The sequence below is a fragment of the Triticum urartu genome, chromosome 3A, assembly GCF_056163025.1.
Source record: "Triticum urartu cultivar PI428250 chromosome 3A, HENAU_Tu73, whole genome shotgun sequence".
NCBI classification, from domain to species: Eukaryota; Viridiplantae; Streptophyta; class Magnoliopsida; order Poales; family Poaceae; genus Triticum; species Triticum urartu.
The window spans coordinates 745,635,496-745,653,863 of NC_141875.1; the positions used below are offsets into that span (position 1 = coordinate 745,635,496).

The 18,368-nt window shown below is 41.3% G+C and overlaps 1 protein-coding gene across 1 annotated transcript; it reads right to left on the reverse strand.

Moving 5' to 3' along the window:
- Positions 1 to 439: 439 nt before the first annotated feature.
- Positions 440 to 1,118, reverse strand: LOC125549599 (uncharacterized). The gene has a single exon (XM_048712962.2). It carries the CDS (start codon positions 1,009 to 1,011, stop codon positions 559 to 561), a length of 453 nt encoding a protein of 150 aa, XP_048568919.1. The 5' UTR covers positions 1,012 to 1,118; the 3' UTR covers positions 440 to 558.
- Positions 1,119 to 18,368: the final 17,250 nt, after the last annotated feature.

The following is an 18,368-nucleotide window of genomic DNA, read 5'->3' on the forward strand; positions in this document are numbered from 1 at the left end:
CAATTAAAATTTATCTGTTTGTAAGCTATGAGATTTTTATTTGGTTGTAAACTACTATTTATTATTTGGTTGTAAGCTATGTGATTTATTTTGTTTAACTATCTTCAATGTTCTCTTTTTAATTGGATTTATATGTATGGAAGTCTAAAAAATTATGTAAATTTTGCCGTCTACCGGCCACGCGGACCAAATGGGTTGGCCAGTTGGGTACACTGGCTAGATTTGGGAAGATGCAGCCCAACGGCACGTCTCCAGCCGTCCCAAACGGACAAACAACAGACCAAATTAGTGTCCAATTGGATGGACGCATTGGACTTGGCCTTAGATATGAGTAACTCGACTTCGTGTGATTTAAGGAGCCATGCAAAGCGAGCGGCCATTTCTGATCGGCGGCGATTTAAAATCCGGCAAAATACCGAAGTAGAGTATTACAACTTCGTAATCTCACTTTATTAAAGAAGTTCATATATATAGAAAATAAGTACATGTAGTATTCATCGTAGTGTTAAACTCTGTATGCCCGCAAAAAGATATACTCTTTATGCCGGCGGTGGTCACTTATTTGGCCACGTCGTTCTTGTTGTCGTCGTCCTTTCCGTAGGCGGTGACGGGGAAGGTCCTTCCCAGTCCGGTGGGCGTCTTGAATGTGATCTTTGAGTGGTCGTTCTTGTCGATGTACATGTCGCAGACGGTGACCCAGATGAGGAGCTCCTTGCTCTTAACCCCCGTGATGCGCTTCATCTTGCGGTCTTCAACTAAAGCCGTCACCTCGGTGGCATACGAGACCAGCCTCCCGATCTGCTTGAAGGTGTGCGTGAGCGCCTTCTTCTGGCGCAGCCACACGAAGCCCGTGGTGCGGTTGTAGCCGACCTCCTCGATGTCCGCCAGGGGCAGCAGGCCCAGCGGCATGTTGGTCTCGGCCAGCAGCTCCACCGCCTTCTCGGCGCACAACGCCGCGCCGTGGTACACCTCCGCTCCCTCCCTGTTAACCTCGATCACCTGCGAGGCCATCGTGATGGAATAAGTTTAATCTCCCCAAGCAAACTCTGGCTCAACTCTGACGCTCGGGAGATGCAGGGGACTTTTGGTCTTGGAGGCTTATTGATTGATGTGGTGGGATACTGGGATTCTGGGTGGGGAGGGGCTGATTTATAGGCATTCACGCGAACTATCTGAGAAATTCTACTACTAATGTTCACCGGAATGCTTACCTCTGGAGCAAGAGGGTGAGAAAGCAAAGGTCTGAACTTGAGGCATGACACTCCAGCGACCTGTGTCGACGTCGTGTCGTATATGAGGAGCGATCGGGCGGATGGAATGGCGTTGCTGGTAGTTGAATTAATACTACTGCTAGTGATGCTAACACGCATCTGATGGGACACTTGTTGGTCCTGTACAACCACCGGAGTTAACGTGCGATTTTCCTCGACCAGCGTGATGCATGATGCATGATGCTGCTGGTAGCCTGGAACTAATCGATCCGCAGCAACGTTCGTTCATGAACAGTTACAGTTTCATGCGTCTACTATGCCTGATATACAGTGTTCTGCCCTAAGTAGTTTACTGTAGTGCTCTTTGTAGAGGAACACCGATGACGGATCCATAGTTGATACGTACTAGCAAATATGCCCGTCCGTTGCAACGGGAAAAAATAATTAGATTATGCAGACGTGGTAGAGATAAAAAGAGCATGTAACATATGCCATGATGAGATCACGACTTTTAAAATGTCATTTCATAAACTATGTCTCAACATATGTCATGATGAGATAAGGGACTTTTAAAAGAGTGTGGCTATTCTGCACCTACGTCTAGATGCTCTCGGTGTGAACAGTGTGATATCCATGCCAACTTCAGTGAAGTTTGGACATTCAAGGAGCTCGTGCAAGCTGATCAAAAAGACAAATTTTGGTCCCATGAGGAACTATGAAAATATGTGTTGTTCATAGTTGAATTTATATTTTTGGCGTGAGCTCCATGGATGTCATTTACCCACAAATTTTTGAACGCAGCTGGCGCACTCAAGCATCTTGCATGCAAAAAAGTATCAGACTTTTTTGAATTTTACTGCTATGTTTACCAGGTGCAGATGTGCCTGGGCACAATTTTGAAATATTGGTTTTAAAAAGCCATTTCAAAAACTAAAAACATGATGTTCTCATCATGACTTGATTTCCTAAGGCGCGGCAACAAAATATTTTTTGTCTTAGCAAACTGCATTGATGTACACATGATGAGCTAGACCGAAGAATGATGTGTCTTGTCTTGAGCTAGCGTTGCACACCGTGTTTTCCATATCCAGTAAATATGTGGTACCAAAATATACATAGCTGTGTATGGAGGCAAATTAGGCATTAATTACTCATTTTCTTAATGTGCCTGAAATAGTCAAAAGCTACAGGCCGTCCACCTCTTCATGTACCAGAGTGTAAATGTAAGTAAGAGAGATGATGATCATGGCACAAGGATCTTAAATTAATATATGTGCACTTGTTTGGAGAATATCAATCACCTAGCTCCTTTCTTAGTGAGAGATTCAGTCGTCACACATGAAAATACGTACTAATGTTCAGACTTCAGATGCTAGATGAAAATATTGTACGCTTGCCATCAGCGCCGTGTGATGCCAAAAGGCAAGCCACTCTTGTGGAGCCCCATCTTCACTGTCCTCTTCGCATTTATTTTCTGCAAAACTTGGATGCTCAAATAATATATTGGCACAGCGGGAATCAGCAAGTAAAATCAAATTGACATGGATGTGTTGTTCTTGCAATTGAAACAGCTGAAAGAAACATTGGTGTTGGTCCTTCTCCATTATCTCCTCGAGCCGTGAGACCTAGAGAACACTGAAAAGGGATGCACTTGAAGAAAGCCAAACTCGTCAACGTATCGACCACCCAGCATCTGGCGCATGGCCACCATTGCAAGCCCTCGATGTTGCTGGCGCCTCTCTTTCTCACCGCAATCTCTGTCGAGCCCGACATCGCTGGTTTCCTCTAACGGACGACGCTTACATGCCATGTTCCGACTTCCGACCGAGGATCATCTCTTCCTATACTCGGCGCTTGATGTCTACTACACAACCTTCTTTTTGTAGACGTTTTTGGGCCTCCAAGTGCAGTGGTTTCTACCTAAGGTTTATTAATCCGTATGAGGCGTAGGATGAAGATGGTCTCTTTCAAGCAACCTTGCAACCAAATAACAAAGAGTCTTTTGTGTCCCCAACACACCCAATACAATGGTAAATTATATAGGTGCACTAGTTCGGCGAAGAGATGGTGATACAAGTGGTATATGGATGATAGATAAAGGTTTTTGTAATCTGAAAATATAAAAACAGCAAGGTAACTAATGATGAAAGTGAGTACAAACGGTATTGCAATGCTAGGAAACAAGGCCTAGGGTTGATACTTTCACTAGTGCAAGTTCTCTCAACACTAGTAACATAATTGGATCACATAACTATCCATCAACATGCAACAAAGAGTCACTCCAAAGTTACTAATAGCGGAGAACAAACGAAGAAATTATGGTAGGATACGAAACCACCTCAAAGTTATTCTTTCCAATCAATCCGTTGGGCTATTCCTATAAGTGTCACAAACAGCCCTAGAGTTCGTACTAGAATAACACCTTAAGACACAAATCAACCAAAACCCTAATGTCACCTAGATACTCCAATGTCACCTCAAGTATCCGTGGGTATGATTATATGATATGCATCACACAATCTCAGATTCATCTATTCAACCAACACATAGAACCTCAAAGAGTGTCCCAAAGTTTCTACCGGAGAATCACGACGAAAACGTGTGCCAACCCCTATGCATAGATTCCCAAGGTCACGGAACCCGCAAGTTGATCACCAAAACATACATCAAGTGGATCATAGAATCCCCCATTGTCACCACAGGTATCCCGCGCAAGACATACATCAAGTGTTCTCAAATCCTTAAAGACTCAATCCGATAAGATAACTTTAAAGGGAAAACTCAATTCATTACAAGAGAGTAGAGGGGGAAAACATCATAGGATCCAACTATAATAGCAAAGCTTATGATACATCAAGATCGTGCCACGTCAAGAACACGAGAGAGAGAGAGAGAGAGAAAGAGAGATCAAACACATAGCTACTGGTACATACCCTCAGCCCCGAGGGAGAACTAATCCCTCCTCGTCATGGAGAGCACCGGGATGATGAAGATAGCCACCGGAGAGGGATTACCCCTCCGGCAGGGTGCCAGAACGGGTCTAGATTGGTTTTCGGTGGCTACGGAGGCTTCTGGCGGCGGAACTCCCGATCTATTGTGCTCTCCGATAGTTTTTGGGTATATGTATATATATAGGCGGAAGAAATACATCAGGGGAGCCACGAGGGCCCCACGAGGCTGGGGGCGTGCCCAGGGGGGTGGGCGCGCCCCCCTGCCTCATGCCTTCCTTGTTGCTTCCCTTACGTACACTCCAAGTCTTCTGGATTGCTTCCATTCCAAAAATAAGTTACATGAAGTTTCAGGTCAATTGGACTCCATTTGATTTTCCTTTTTTGCGATACTCTAAAATAGGCAAAAAAACAGCAATTCTGGGCTGGGCCTCCGGTTAATAGGTTAGTCCCAAAAATAATATAAAAGTGGATAATAAAGCCCAATAATGTCCAAAATAGTAGAAAATATAGCATGGAGCAATCAAAAATTATAGATACGTTGGAGACGTATCAAGTATCCCCAAGCTTAATTCCTGCTCGTCCTCGAGTAGGTAAATGATAAAAACAGAATTTTTGATGCGGAGTTCTACTTTGCATAATTTTAATGTAATTCTTCTTAATTGTGGTATGAATATTCAGATCCGAAAGATTCAAGATGAAAGTTTAATATTGACATAAAAATAATAATACTTCACGCATACTAACAAAGCAATCATATCTTCTCAAAATAATATGGCAAAATAAAGTTATCCCTAAAAACCATATAGTCTGGCTATGCTCTCTCTTCACCACACAAAATATTTAAATCATGCACAGCCCCGATGACAAGCCAAGCAATTGTTTCATACTTTTGACATTCTCAAACTTTTTCAATCTTCACGCAATACATGAGCGTGAGCCATGGATATAGCACTATATGTGAAATAGAATGGTGGTTGTGGAGAAGACAAAAAAGGAAGAAGATAGTCTCACATCAACTAGGCGTATCAACGGCCTATGGAGGTGCCCATCGATAGATATCAATGTGAGTGAGTAGGGATTGCCACGCAACGGATGCACTAGAGCTATAAGTGTATGAAAGCTCAACAAAAGAAACTAGTGGGTGTGCATCCAACTTGCTTTCTCACGAAGACCTAGGGCACTTGAGGAGGCCCATCATTGGAATATACAAGCCAAGTTCTATAATGTAAAATTCCCACTAGTATATGAAAGTGACAACATAGGAGACTCTCTATCATGAAGATCATGGTGCTACTTTGAAGCACAAGTGTGGTAAAAGGATAGTAGCATTGCCCCTTCTCTCTTTTTCTCTCATTTTTTTTATTTTTCTATTTGAGCCTTTTCTCTTTTTTTATGGCCACTTTTTTTATTTTTTTTATTTGCGCCTTTTCTCTTTTTTATGGCCTCTTTTCTTTAGTCCGGAGTCTCATCCCGACTTGTGGGGGAATCATAGTCTCCATCATCCTTTCCTCACTGGGTCAATGCTCTAATAATGATGATCATCACACTTTTATTTACTTACAACTCAAGAATTACAACTCTATACTTAGAACAACATATGACTCTATATGAATGCCGCCGACGGTGTACCGGGATGTGCAATGACTCGTGAGTGACATGTATGAAAGAATTATGGACGGTGGCTTTGCCACAAATACGATGTCAACTACATGATCATGCAAAGCAATATGACAATGATGGAGCGTGTCATAATAAATGGAACGGTGGTGAGTTGCATGGCAATATATCTCGGAATGGCTATGGAAACTCTGGCTCAACTCTGACGCTCGGGAGATGCAGGGGACTTTTGGTCTTGGAGGCTTATTGATTGATGTGGTGGGATACTGGGATTCTGGGTGGGGAGGGGCTGATTTATAGGCATTCACGCGAACTATCTGAGAAATTCTACTACTAATGTTCACCGGAATGCTTACCTCTGGAGCAAGAGGGTGAGAAAGCAAAGGTCTGAACTTGAGGCATGACACTCCAGCGACCTGTGTCGACGTCGTGTCGTATATGAGGAGCGATCGGGCGGATGGAATGGCGTTGCTGGTAGTTGAATTAATACTACTGCTAGTGATGCTAACACGCATCTGATGGGACACTTGTTGGTCCTGTACAACCACCGGAGTTAACGTGCGATTTTCCTCGACCAGCGTGATGCATGATGCATGATGCTGCTGGTAGCCTGGAACTAATCGATCCGCAGCAACGTTCGTTCATGAACAGTTACAGTTTCATGCGTCTACTATGCCTGATATACAGTGTTCTGCCCTAAGTAGTTTACTGTAGTGCTCTTTGTAGAGGAACACCGATGACGGATCCATAGTTGATACGTACTAGCAAATATGCCCGTCCGTTGCAACGGGAAAAAATAATTAGATTATGCAGACGTGGTAGAGATAAAAAGAGCATGTAACATATGCCATGATGAGATCACGACTTTTAAAATGTCATTTCATAAACTATGTCTCAACATATGTCATGATGAGATAAGGGACTTTTAAAAGAGTGTGGCTATTCTGCACCTACGTCTAGATGCTCTCGGTGTGAACAGTGTGATATCCATGCCAACTTCAGTGAAGTTTGGACATTCAAGGAGCTCGTGCAAGCTGATCAAAAAGACAAATTTTGGTCCCATGAGGAACTATGAAAATATGTGTTGTTCATAGTTGAATTTATATTTTTGGCGTGAGCTCCATGGATGTCATTTACCCACAAATTTTTGAACGCAGCTGGCGCACTCAAGCATCTTGCATGCAAAAAAGTATCAGACTTTTTTGAATTTTACTGCTATGTTTACCAGGTGCAGATGTGCCTGGGCACAATTTTGAAATATTGGTTTTAAAAAGCCATTTCAAAAACTAAAAACATGATGTTCTCATCATGACTTGATTTCCTAAGGCGCGGCAACAAAATATTTTTTGTCTTAGCAAACTGCATTGATGTACACATGATGAGCTAGACCGAAGAATGATGTGTCTTGTCTTGAGCTAGCGTTGCACACCGTGTTTTCCATATCCAGTAAATATGTGGTACCAAAATATACATAGCTGTGTATGGAGGCAAATTAGGCATTAATTACTCATTTTCTTAATGTGCCTGAAATAGTCAAAAGCTACAGGCCGTCCACCTCTTCATGTACCAGAGTGTAAATGTAAGTAAGAGAGATGATGATCATGGCACAAGGATCTTAAATTAATATATGTGCACTTGTTTGGAGAATATCAATCACCTAGCTCCTTTCTTAGTGAGAGATTCAGTCGTCACACATGAAAATACGTACTAATGTTCAGACTTCAGATGCTAGATGAAAATATTGTACGCTTGCCGTCAGCGCCGTGTGATGCCAAAAGGCAAGCCACTCTTGTGGAGCCCCATCTTCACTGTCCTCTTCGCATTTATTTTCTGCAAAACTTGGATGCTCAAATAATATATTGGCACAGCGGGAATCAGCAAGTAAAATCAAATTGACATGGATGTGTTGTTCTTGCAATTGAAACAGCTGAAAGAAACATTGGTGTTGGTCCTTCTCCATTATCTCCTCGAGCCGTGAGACCTAGAGAACACTGAAAAGGGATGCACTTGAAGAAAGCCAAACTCGTCAACGTATCGACCACCCAGCATCTGGCGCATGGCCACCATTGCAAGCCCTCGATGTTGCTGGCGCCTCTCTTTCTCACCGCAATCTCTGTCGAGCCCGACATCGCTGGTTTCCTCTAACGGACGACGCTTACATGCCATGTTCCGACTTCCGACCGAGGATCATCTCTTCCTATACTCGGCGCTTGATGTCTACTACACAACCTTCTTTTTGTAGACGTTTTTGGGCCTCCAAGTGCAGTGGTTTCTACCTAAGGTTTATTAATCCGTATGAGGCGTAGGATGAAGATGGTCTCTTTCAAGCAACCTTGCAACCAAATAACAAAGAGTCTTTTGTGTCCCCAACACACCCAATACAATGGTAAATTATATAGGTGCACTAGTTCGGCGAAGAGATGGTGATACAAGTGGTATATGGATGATAGATAAAGGTTTTTGTAATCTGAAAATATAAAAACAGCAAGGTAACTAATGATGAAAGTGAGTACAAACGGTATTGCAATGCTAGGAAACAAGGCCTAGGGTTGATACTTTCACTAGTGCAAGTTCTCTCAACACTAGTAACATAATTGGATCACATAACTATCCATCAACATGCAACAAAGAGTCACTCCAAAGTTACTAATAGCGGAGAACAAACGAAGAAATTATGGTAGGATACGAAACCACCTCAAAGTTATTCTTTCCAATCAATCCGTTGGGCTATTCCTATAAGTGTCACAAACAGCCCTAGAGTTCGTACTAGAATAACACCTTAAGACACAAATCAACCAAAACCCTAATGTCACCTAGATACTCCAATGTCACCTCAAGTATCCGTGGGTATGATTATATGATATGCATCACACAATCTCAGATTCATCTATTCAACCAACACATAGAACCTCAAAGAGTGTCCCAAAGTTTCTACCGGAGAATCACGACGAAAACGTGTGCCAACCCCTATGCATAGATTCCCAAGGTCACGGAACCCGCAAGTTGATCACCAAAACATACATCAAGTGGATCATAGAATCCCCCATTGTCACCACAGGTATCCCGCGCAAGACATACATCAAGTGTTCTCAAATCCTTAAAGACTCAATCCGATAAGATAACTTTAAAGGGAAAACTCAATTCATTACAAGAGAGTAGAGGGGGAAAACATCATAGGATCCAACTATAATAGCAAAGCTTATGATACATCAAGATCGTGCCACGTCAAGAACACGAGAGAGAGAGAGAGAGAGAAAGAGAGATCAAACACATAGCTACTGGTACATACCCTCAGCCCCGAGGGAGAACTAATCCCTCCTCGTCATGGAGAGCACCGGGATGATGAAGATAGCCACCGGAGAGGGATTACCCCTCCGGCAGGGTGCCAGAACGGGTCTAGATTGGTTTTCGGTGGCTACGGAGGCTTCTGGCGGCGGAACTCCCGATCTATTGTGCTCTCCGATAGTTTTTGGGTATATGTATATATATAGGCGGAAGAAATACATCAGGGGAGCCACGAGGGCCCCACGAGGCTGGGGGCGTGCCCAGGGGGGTGGGCGCGCCCCCCTGCCTCATGCCTTCCTTGTTGCTTCCCTTACGTACACTCCAAGTCTTCTGGATTGCTTCCATTCCAAAAATAAGTTACATGAAGTTTCAGGTCAATTGGACTCCATTTGATTTTCCTTTTTTGCGATACTCTAAAATAGGCAAAAAAACAGCAATTCTGGGCTGGGCCTCCGGTTAATAGGTTAGTCCCAAAAATAATATAAAAGTGGATAATAAAGCCCAATAATGTCCAAAATAGTAGAAAATATAGCATGGAGCAATCAAAAATTATAGATACGTTGGAGACGTATCAAGTATCCCCAAGCTTAATTCCTGCTCGTCCTCGAGTAGGTAAATGATAAAAACAGAATTTTTGATGCGGAGTTCTACTTTGCATAATTTTAATGTAATTCTTCTTAATTGTGGTATGAATATTCAGATCCGAAAGATTCAAGATGAAAGTTTAATATTGACATAAAAATAATAATACTTCACGCATACTAACAAAGCAATCATATCTTCTCAAAATAATATGGCAAAATAAAGTTATCCCTAAAAACCATATAGTCTGGCTATGCTCTCTCTTCACCACACAAAATATTTAAATCATGCACAGCCCCGATGACAAGCCAAGCAATTGTTTCATACTTTTGACATTCTCAAACTTTTTCAATCTTCACGCAATACATGAGCGTGAGCCATGGATATAGCACTATATGTGAAATAGAATGGTGGTTGTGGAGAAGACAAAAAAGGAAGAAGATAGTCTCACATCAACTAGGCGTATCAACGGCCTATGGAGGTGCCCATCGATAGATATCAATGTGAGTGAGTAGGGATTGCCACGCAACGGATGCACTAGAGCTATAAGTGTATGAAAGCTCAACAAAAGAAACTAGTGGGTGTGCATCCAACTTGCTTTCTCACGAAGACCTAGGGCACTTGAGGAGGCCCATCATTGGAATATACAAGCCAAGTTCTATAATGTAAAATTCCCACTAGTATATGAAAGTGACAACATAGGAGACTCTCTATCATGAAGATCATGGTGCTACTTTGAAGCACAAGTGTGGTAAAAGGATAGTAGCATTGCCCCTTCTCTCTTTTTCTCTCATTTTTTTTATTTTTCTATTTGAGCCTTTTCTCTTTTTTTATGGCCACTTTTTTTATTTTTTTTATTTGCGCCTTTTCTCTTTTTTATGGCCTCTTTTCTTTAGTCCGGAGTCTCATCCCGACTTGTGGGGGAATCATAGTCTCCATCATCCTTTCCTCACTGGGTCAATGCTCTAATAATGATGATCATCACACTTTTATTTACTTACAACTCAAGAATTACAACTCTATACTTAGAACAACATATGACTCTATATGAATGCCGCCGACGGTGTACCGGGATGTGCAATGACTCGTGAGTGACATGTATGAAAGAATTATGGACGGTGGCTTTGCCACAAATACGATGTCAACTACATGATCATGCAAAGCAATATGACAATGATGGAGCGTGTCATAATAAATGGAACGGTGGTGAGTTGCATGGCAATATATCTCGGAATGGCTATGGAAACTCTGGCTCAACTCTGACGCTCGGGAGATGCAGGGGACTTTTGGTCTTGGAGGCTTATTGATTGATGTGGTGGGATACTGGGATTCTGGGTGGGGAGGGGCTGATTTATAGGCATTCACGCGAACTATCTGAGAAATTCTACTACTAATGTTCACCGGAATGCTTACCTCTGGAGCAAGAGGGTGAGAAAGCAAAGGTCTGAACTTGAGGCATGACACTCCAGCGACCTGTGTCGACGTCGTGTCGTATATGAGGAGCGATCGGGCGGATGGAATGGCGTTGCTGGTAGTTGAATTAATACTACTGCTAGTGATGCTAACACGCATCTGATGGGACACTTGTTGGTCCTGTACAACCACCGGAGTTAACGTGCGATTTTCCTCGACCAGCGTGATGCATGATGCATGATGCTGCTGGTAGCCTGGAACTAATCGATCCGCAGCAACGTTCGTTCATGAACAGTTACAGTTTCATGCGTCTACTATGCCTGATATACAGTGTTCTGCCCTAAGTAGTTTACTGTAGTGCTCTTTGTAGAGGAACACCGATGACGGATCCATAGTTGATACGTACTAGCAAATATGCCCGTCCGTTGCAACGGGAAAAAATAATTAGATTATGCAGACGTGGTAGAGATAAAAAGAGCATGTAACATATGCCATGATGAGATCACGACTTTTAAAATGTCATTTCATAAACTATGTCTCAACATATGTCATGATGAGATAAGGGACTTTTAAAAGAGTGTGGCTATTCTGCACCTACGTCTAGATGCTCTCGGTGTGAACAGTGTGATATCCATGCCAACTTCAGTGAAGTTTGGACATTCAAGGAGCTCGTGCAAGCTGATCAAAAAGACAAATTTTGGTCCCATGAGGAACTATGAAAATATGTGTTGTTCATAGTTGAATTTATATTTTTGGCGTGAGCTCCATGGATGTCATTTACCCACAAATTTTTGAACGCAGCTGGCGCACTCAAGCATCTTGCATGCAAAAAAGTATCAGACTTTTTTGAATTTTACTGCTATGTTTACCAGGTGCAGATGTGCCTGGGCACAATTTTGAAATATTGGTTTTAAAAAGCCATTTCAAAAACTAAAAACATGATGTTCTCATCATGACTTGATTTCCTAAGGCGCGGCAACAAAATATTTTTTGTCTTAGCAAACTGCATTGATGTACACATGATGAGCTAGACCGAAGAATGATGTGTCTTGTCTTGAGCTAGCGTTGCACACCGTGTTTTCCATATCCAGTAAATATGTGGTACCAAAATATACATAGCTGTGTATGGAGGCAAATTAGGCATTAATTACTCATTTTCTTAATGTGCCTGAAATAGTCAAAAGCTACAGGCCGTCCACCTCTTCATGTACCAGAGTGTAAATGTAAGTAAGAGAGATGATGATCATGGCACAAGGATCTTAAATTAATATATGTGCACTTGTTTGGAGAATATCAATCACCTAGCTCCTTTCTTAGTGAGAGATTCAGTCGTCACACATGAAAATACGTACTAATGTTCAGACTTCAGATGCTAGATGAAAATATTGTACGCTTGCCGTCAGCGCCGTGTGATGCCAAAAGGCAAGCCACTCTTGTGGAGCCCCATCTTCACTGTCCTCTTCGCATTTATTTTCTGCAAAACTTGGATGCTCAAATAATATATTGGCACAGCGGGAATCAGCAAGTAAAATCAAATTGACATGGATGTGTTGTTCTTGCAATTGAAACAGCTGAAAGAAACATTGGTGTTGGTCCTTCTCCATTATCTCCTCGAGCCGTGAGACCTAGAGAACACTGAAAAGGGATGCACTTGAAGAAAGCCAAACTCGTCAACGTATCGACCACCCAGCATCTGGCGCATGGCCACCATTGCAAGCCCTCGATGTTGCTGGCGCCTCTCTTTCTCACCGCAATCTCTGTCGAGCCCGACATCGCTGGTTTCCTCTAACGGACGACGCTTACATGCCATGTTCCGACTTCCGACCGAGGATCATCTCTTCCTATACTCGGCGCTTGATGTCTACTACACAACCTTCTTTTTGTAGACGTTTTTGGGCCTCCAAGTGCAGTGGTTTCTACCTAAGGTTTATTAATCCGTATGAGGCATAGGATGAAGATGGTCTCTTTCAAGCAACCTTGCAACCAAATAACAAAGAGTCTTTTGTGTCCCCAACACACCCAATACAATGGTAAATTATATAGGTGCACTAGTTCGGCGAAGAGATGGTGATACAAGTGGTATATGGATGATAGATAAAGGTTTTTGTAATCTGAAAATATAAAAACAGCAAGGTAACTAATGATGAAAGTGAGTACAAACGGTATTGCAATGCTAGGAAACAAGGCCTAGGGTTGATACTTTCACTAGTGCAAGTTCTCTCAACACTAGTAACATAATTGGATCACATAACTATCCATCAACATGCAACAAAGAGTCACTCCAAAGTTACTAATAGCGGAGAACAAACGAAGAAATTATGGTAGGATACGAAACCACCTCAAAGTTATTCTTTCCAATCAATCCGTTGGGCTATTCCTATAAGTGTCACAAACAGCCCTAGAGTTCGTACTAGAATAACACCTTAAGACACAAATCAACCAAAACCCTAATGTCACCTAGATACTCCAATGTCACCTCAAGTATCCGTGGGTATGATTATATGATATGCATCACACAATCTCAGATTCATCTATTCAACCAACACATAGAACCTCAAAGAGTGTCCCAAAGTTTCTACCGGAGAATCACGACGAAAACGTGTGCCAACCCCTATGCATAGATTCCCAAGGTCACGGAACCCGCAAGTTGATCACCAAAACATACATCAAGTGGATCATAGAATCCCCCATTGTCACCACAGGTATCCCGCGCAAGACATACATCAAGTGTTCTCAAATCCTTAAAGACTCAATCCGATAAGATAACTTTAAAGGGAAAACTCAATTCATTACAAGAGAGTAGAGGGGGAAAACATCATAGGATCCAACTATAATAGCAAAGCTTATGATACATCAAGATCGTGCCACGTCAAGAACACGAGAGAGAGAGAGAGAGAGAGAAAGAGAGATCAAACACATAGCTACTGGTACATACCCTCAGCCCCGAGGGAGAACTAATCCCTCCTCGTCATGGAGAGCACCGGGATGATGAAGATAGCCACCGGAGAGGGATTACCCCTCCGGCAGGGTGCCAGAACGGGTCTAGATTGGTTTTCGGTGGCTACGGAGGCTTCTGGCGGCGGAACTCCCGATCTATTGTGCTCTCCGATAGTTTTTGGGTATATGTATATATATAGGCGGAAGAAATACATCAGGGGAGCCACGAGGGCCCCACGAGGCTGGGGGCGTGCCCAGGGGGGTGGGCGCGCCCCCCTGCCTCGTGCCTTCCTTGTTGCTTCCCTTACGTACACTCCAAGTCTTCTGGATTGCTTCCATTCCAAAAATAAGTTACATGAAGTTTCAGGTCAATTGGACTCCGTTTGATTTTCCTTTTTTGCGATACTCTAAAATAGGCAAAAAAACAGCAATTCTGGGCTGGGCCTCCGGTTAATAGGTTAGTCCCAAAAATAATATAAAAGTGGATAATAAAGCCCAATAATGTCCAAAATAGTAGAAAATATAGCATGGAGCAATCAAAAATTATAGATACGTTGGAGACGTATCAAGTATCCCCAAGCTTAATTCCTGCTCGTCCTCGAGTAGGTAAATGATAAAAACAGAATTTTTGATGCGGAGTTCTACTTTGCATAATTTTAATGTAATTCTTCTTAATTGTGGTATGAATATTCAGATCCGAAAGATTCAAGATGAAAGTTTAATATTGACATAAAAATAATAATACTTCACGCATACTAACAAAGCAATCATATCTTCTCAAAATAATATGGCAAAATAAAGTTATCCCTAAAAACCATATAGTCTGGCTATGCTCTCTCTTCACCACACAAAATATTTAAATCATGCACAGCCCCGATGACAAGCCAAGCAATTGTTTCATACTTTTGACATTCTCAAACTTTTTCAATCTTCACGCAATACATGAGCGTGAGCCATGGATATAGCACTATATGTGAAATAGAATGGTGGTTGTGGAGAAGACAAAAAAGGAAGAAGATAGTCTCACATCAACTAGGCGTATCAACGGCCTATGGAGGTGCCCATCGATAGATATCAATGTGAGTGAGTAGGGATTGCCACGCAACGGATGCACTAGAGCTATAAGTGTATGAAAGCTCAACAAAAGAAACTAGTGGGTGTGCATCCAACTTGCTTTCTCACGAAGACCTAGGGCACTTGAGGAGGCCCATCATTGGAATATACAAGCCAAGTTCTATAATGTAAAATTCCCACTAGTATATGAAAGTGACAACATAGGAGACTCTCTATCATGAAGATCATGGTGCTACTTTGAAGCACAAGTGTGGTAAAAGGATAGTAGCATTGCCCCTTCTCTCTTTTTCTCTCATTTTTTTTATTTTTCTATTTGAGCCTTTTCTCTTTTTTTATGGCCACTTTTTTTATTTTTTTTATTTGCGCCTTTTCTCTTTTTTATGGCCTCTTTTCTTTAGTCCGGAGTCTCATCCCGACTTGTGGGGGAATCATAGTCTCCATCATCCTTTCCTCACTGGGTCAATGCTCTAATAATGATGATCATCACACTTTTATTTACTTACAACTCAAGAATTACAACTCTATACTTAGAACAACATATGACTCTATATGAATGCCGCCGACGGTGTACCGGGATGTGCAATGACTCGTGAGTGACATGTATGAAAGAATTATGGACGGTGGCTTTGCCACAAATACGATGTCAACTACATGATCATGCAAAGCAATATGACAATGATGGAGCGTGTCATAATAAATGGAACGGTGGTGAGTTGCATGGCAATATATCTCGGAATGGCTATGGAAATGCCATGATAGGTAGGTATGGTGGCTGTTTTGAGGAAGATATATGGTGGGTTTATGGTACCGACGAAAGTTGCGCGGTACTAGAGAGGCTAGCAATGGTGGAAGGGTGAGAGTGCGTATAATCCATGGACTCAACATTAGTCATAAAGAACTCACATACTTATTGCAAAAATCTATTAGTTATCAAAACAAAGTACTTGGCGCATGCTCCTAGGGGGATAGATTGGTAGAAGAAGACCATCGCTCGTCCCCGACCGCCACCCATAAGGAAGACAATCAATAAATAAATCATGCTCTGACTTCATCACATAACGGTTCACCATACGTGCATGCTACGAGAATCACAAACTTTAAGACAAGTATCTCTCAAATTCACAACTACTCAACTAGCATGACTCTAATATCACCATCTTCATATCTCAAAACAATCATCAAGTATCAAACTTCTCATAGTATTCAATGCACCTTATATGGAAGTTCTTATTATACCCCTCTTGGATGCCCATCATATTAGGACTAATTTCATAACCAAAGAAAATTACCATGCTGTTCTAAAGACTCTCAAAATAATATAAGTGAAGCATGAGAGTTCATCTATTTCTACAAAATAAGACCACCACCGTGCTCTAAAAAAGATATAAGTGAAGCACCAGAGCAAATGACAAACTACTTCGAAAGATATAAGTGAAGATCAATGAGTAGTCGAATGATTATGCAACTGTATGAAGACTCTCTAACATTTAATAATTTCATATCTTGGTATTTTATTCAAACAGCAAGCAAAAGTAAATAAAATAAAATGACGCTCCAAGCAAAACACATATCATGTGGTGAATAAAAATATAGCTCCAAGTAAAGTTACCGATGAACGAAGACGAGAGAGGGGATGCCTTCCGGGGCATCCCCAAGCTTAGGCTCTTGTTTGTCCTTGAATATTTCCTTGTTGTGCCTTGGGCATCCCCAATCTTAGGCTCTTGCCACTCCTTATTCCATAATCCATCGAATCTTTACCCAAAACTTGAAAACTTCACAACACAAAACTTAACAGAAAAATCGTAAGCTCCGTTAGTATAAGAAAATAAATCACCACCTAGGTACTGTTGTGAACTCATTCTAAGTTCATATTGATGTAATATCTACTGTATTCCAACTTATCTATGGGTCATACCCTCCGATACTACTCATAGATTCATCAAAATAAGCAAACAACACATAGAAAACATAATCTGTCAAAAACAGAACAGTCTGTAGTAATATGGATCAAACGTATACTTCTGGAATTCATAAAATTCTCAAATAAACTGGTGGAACTAAGGAATTTATCTATTAATCATATGCAAAAAGAATTAACTAAATAGCACTCTCCAATAAAAAATGGCAGCAAATCTCGTGAGGGCTAAAGTTTCTGTTTTTTACAGCATGATCGCAAAGATTTCACCCAAGTCTTCCCAAAGGTTCTACTTGGCACAAACACAAATTAAAACATAAAACCACATCTAAATAGAGGCTAGATGAATTATTTATTACTAAACAGGAGCAAAAAGTAAAGAACAAGCATAGGGTTGGGTTGCCTCCCACCAAGCGCTATCGTTTAACGCCCCTAGCTAGGCATGATAATTTCAATGATGCTCACGTAAAAGATAAGAATTGAAACATAAAGAGAGCATCATGAAGAATATGACTAGCACATTTAAGTCTAACCCACTTCCTATGCATAGAGATTTTGTGAGCAAACAACTTGTGGGAACAAGAATCAACTTCCATAGGAAGGTAAAACAAGCATAACTTCAAAACTTTAAGCACATAGAGAGGAAATTTGATATTATTGCAATTCCTACAAGCATATATTCATCCCTCATAATAATTTTCAGGAGCATCATGAATGAATTCAACAATATAACCAGCATCTGAAGCATTCTTTTCATGATCTACAAGCATAGAAAGTTTATTACTCTCCACATAAGCAAAATTGTTCTCATTCGGAATAGTGGGAGTATCATAAGAAACTCGAATACTATAAATTGTTTCCACATTAAAAGAGTAATGTTTAGAAAAGGGGTAACCATAATAATGACAAGTTTTATAAATATAATCACTACTTTTTATAGCATAAGTATCATCACAATAATCATCATAAGTAGGAGGCATGCTATCATCTTTATAAATTTGCATATCAAAACTTGGGAGACTAAAAATATCATCTTCATTAAACGTAGCATCCCCAAGCTTGGGAAAAACATTAATTGCAGCAAATATATTCTCAAAAACATCATCTTCATCAAACATAGCAACCCCAAGCTTGTGCCTTTTCATATCATAAGCATAATCACTCTCATCATTAATAGTATGGATAGCACCAACAATATAGCAATTATCATATTCTTCCAAGCAAGTGCCAAAAAGATTTTCAAGATCATAAGAAGTATCATTATCCTCCACAATTATATTTTCATGAGGCACAATAGTAATATGAGCAGCATTATTTGGGGGAGATAACTTTTTACCTCTCTTCCTTTTTCTTTTCTTCTTCTTCACCACATCATGTGTGGGT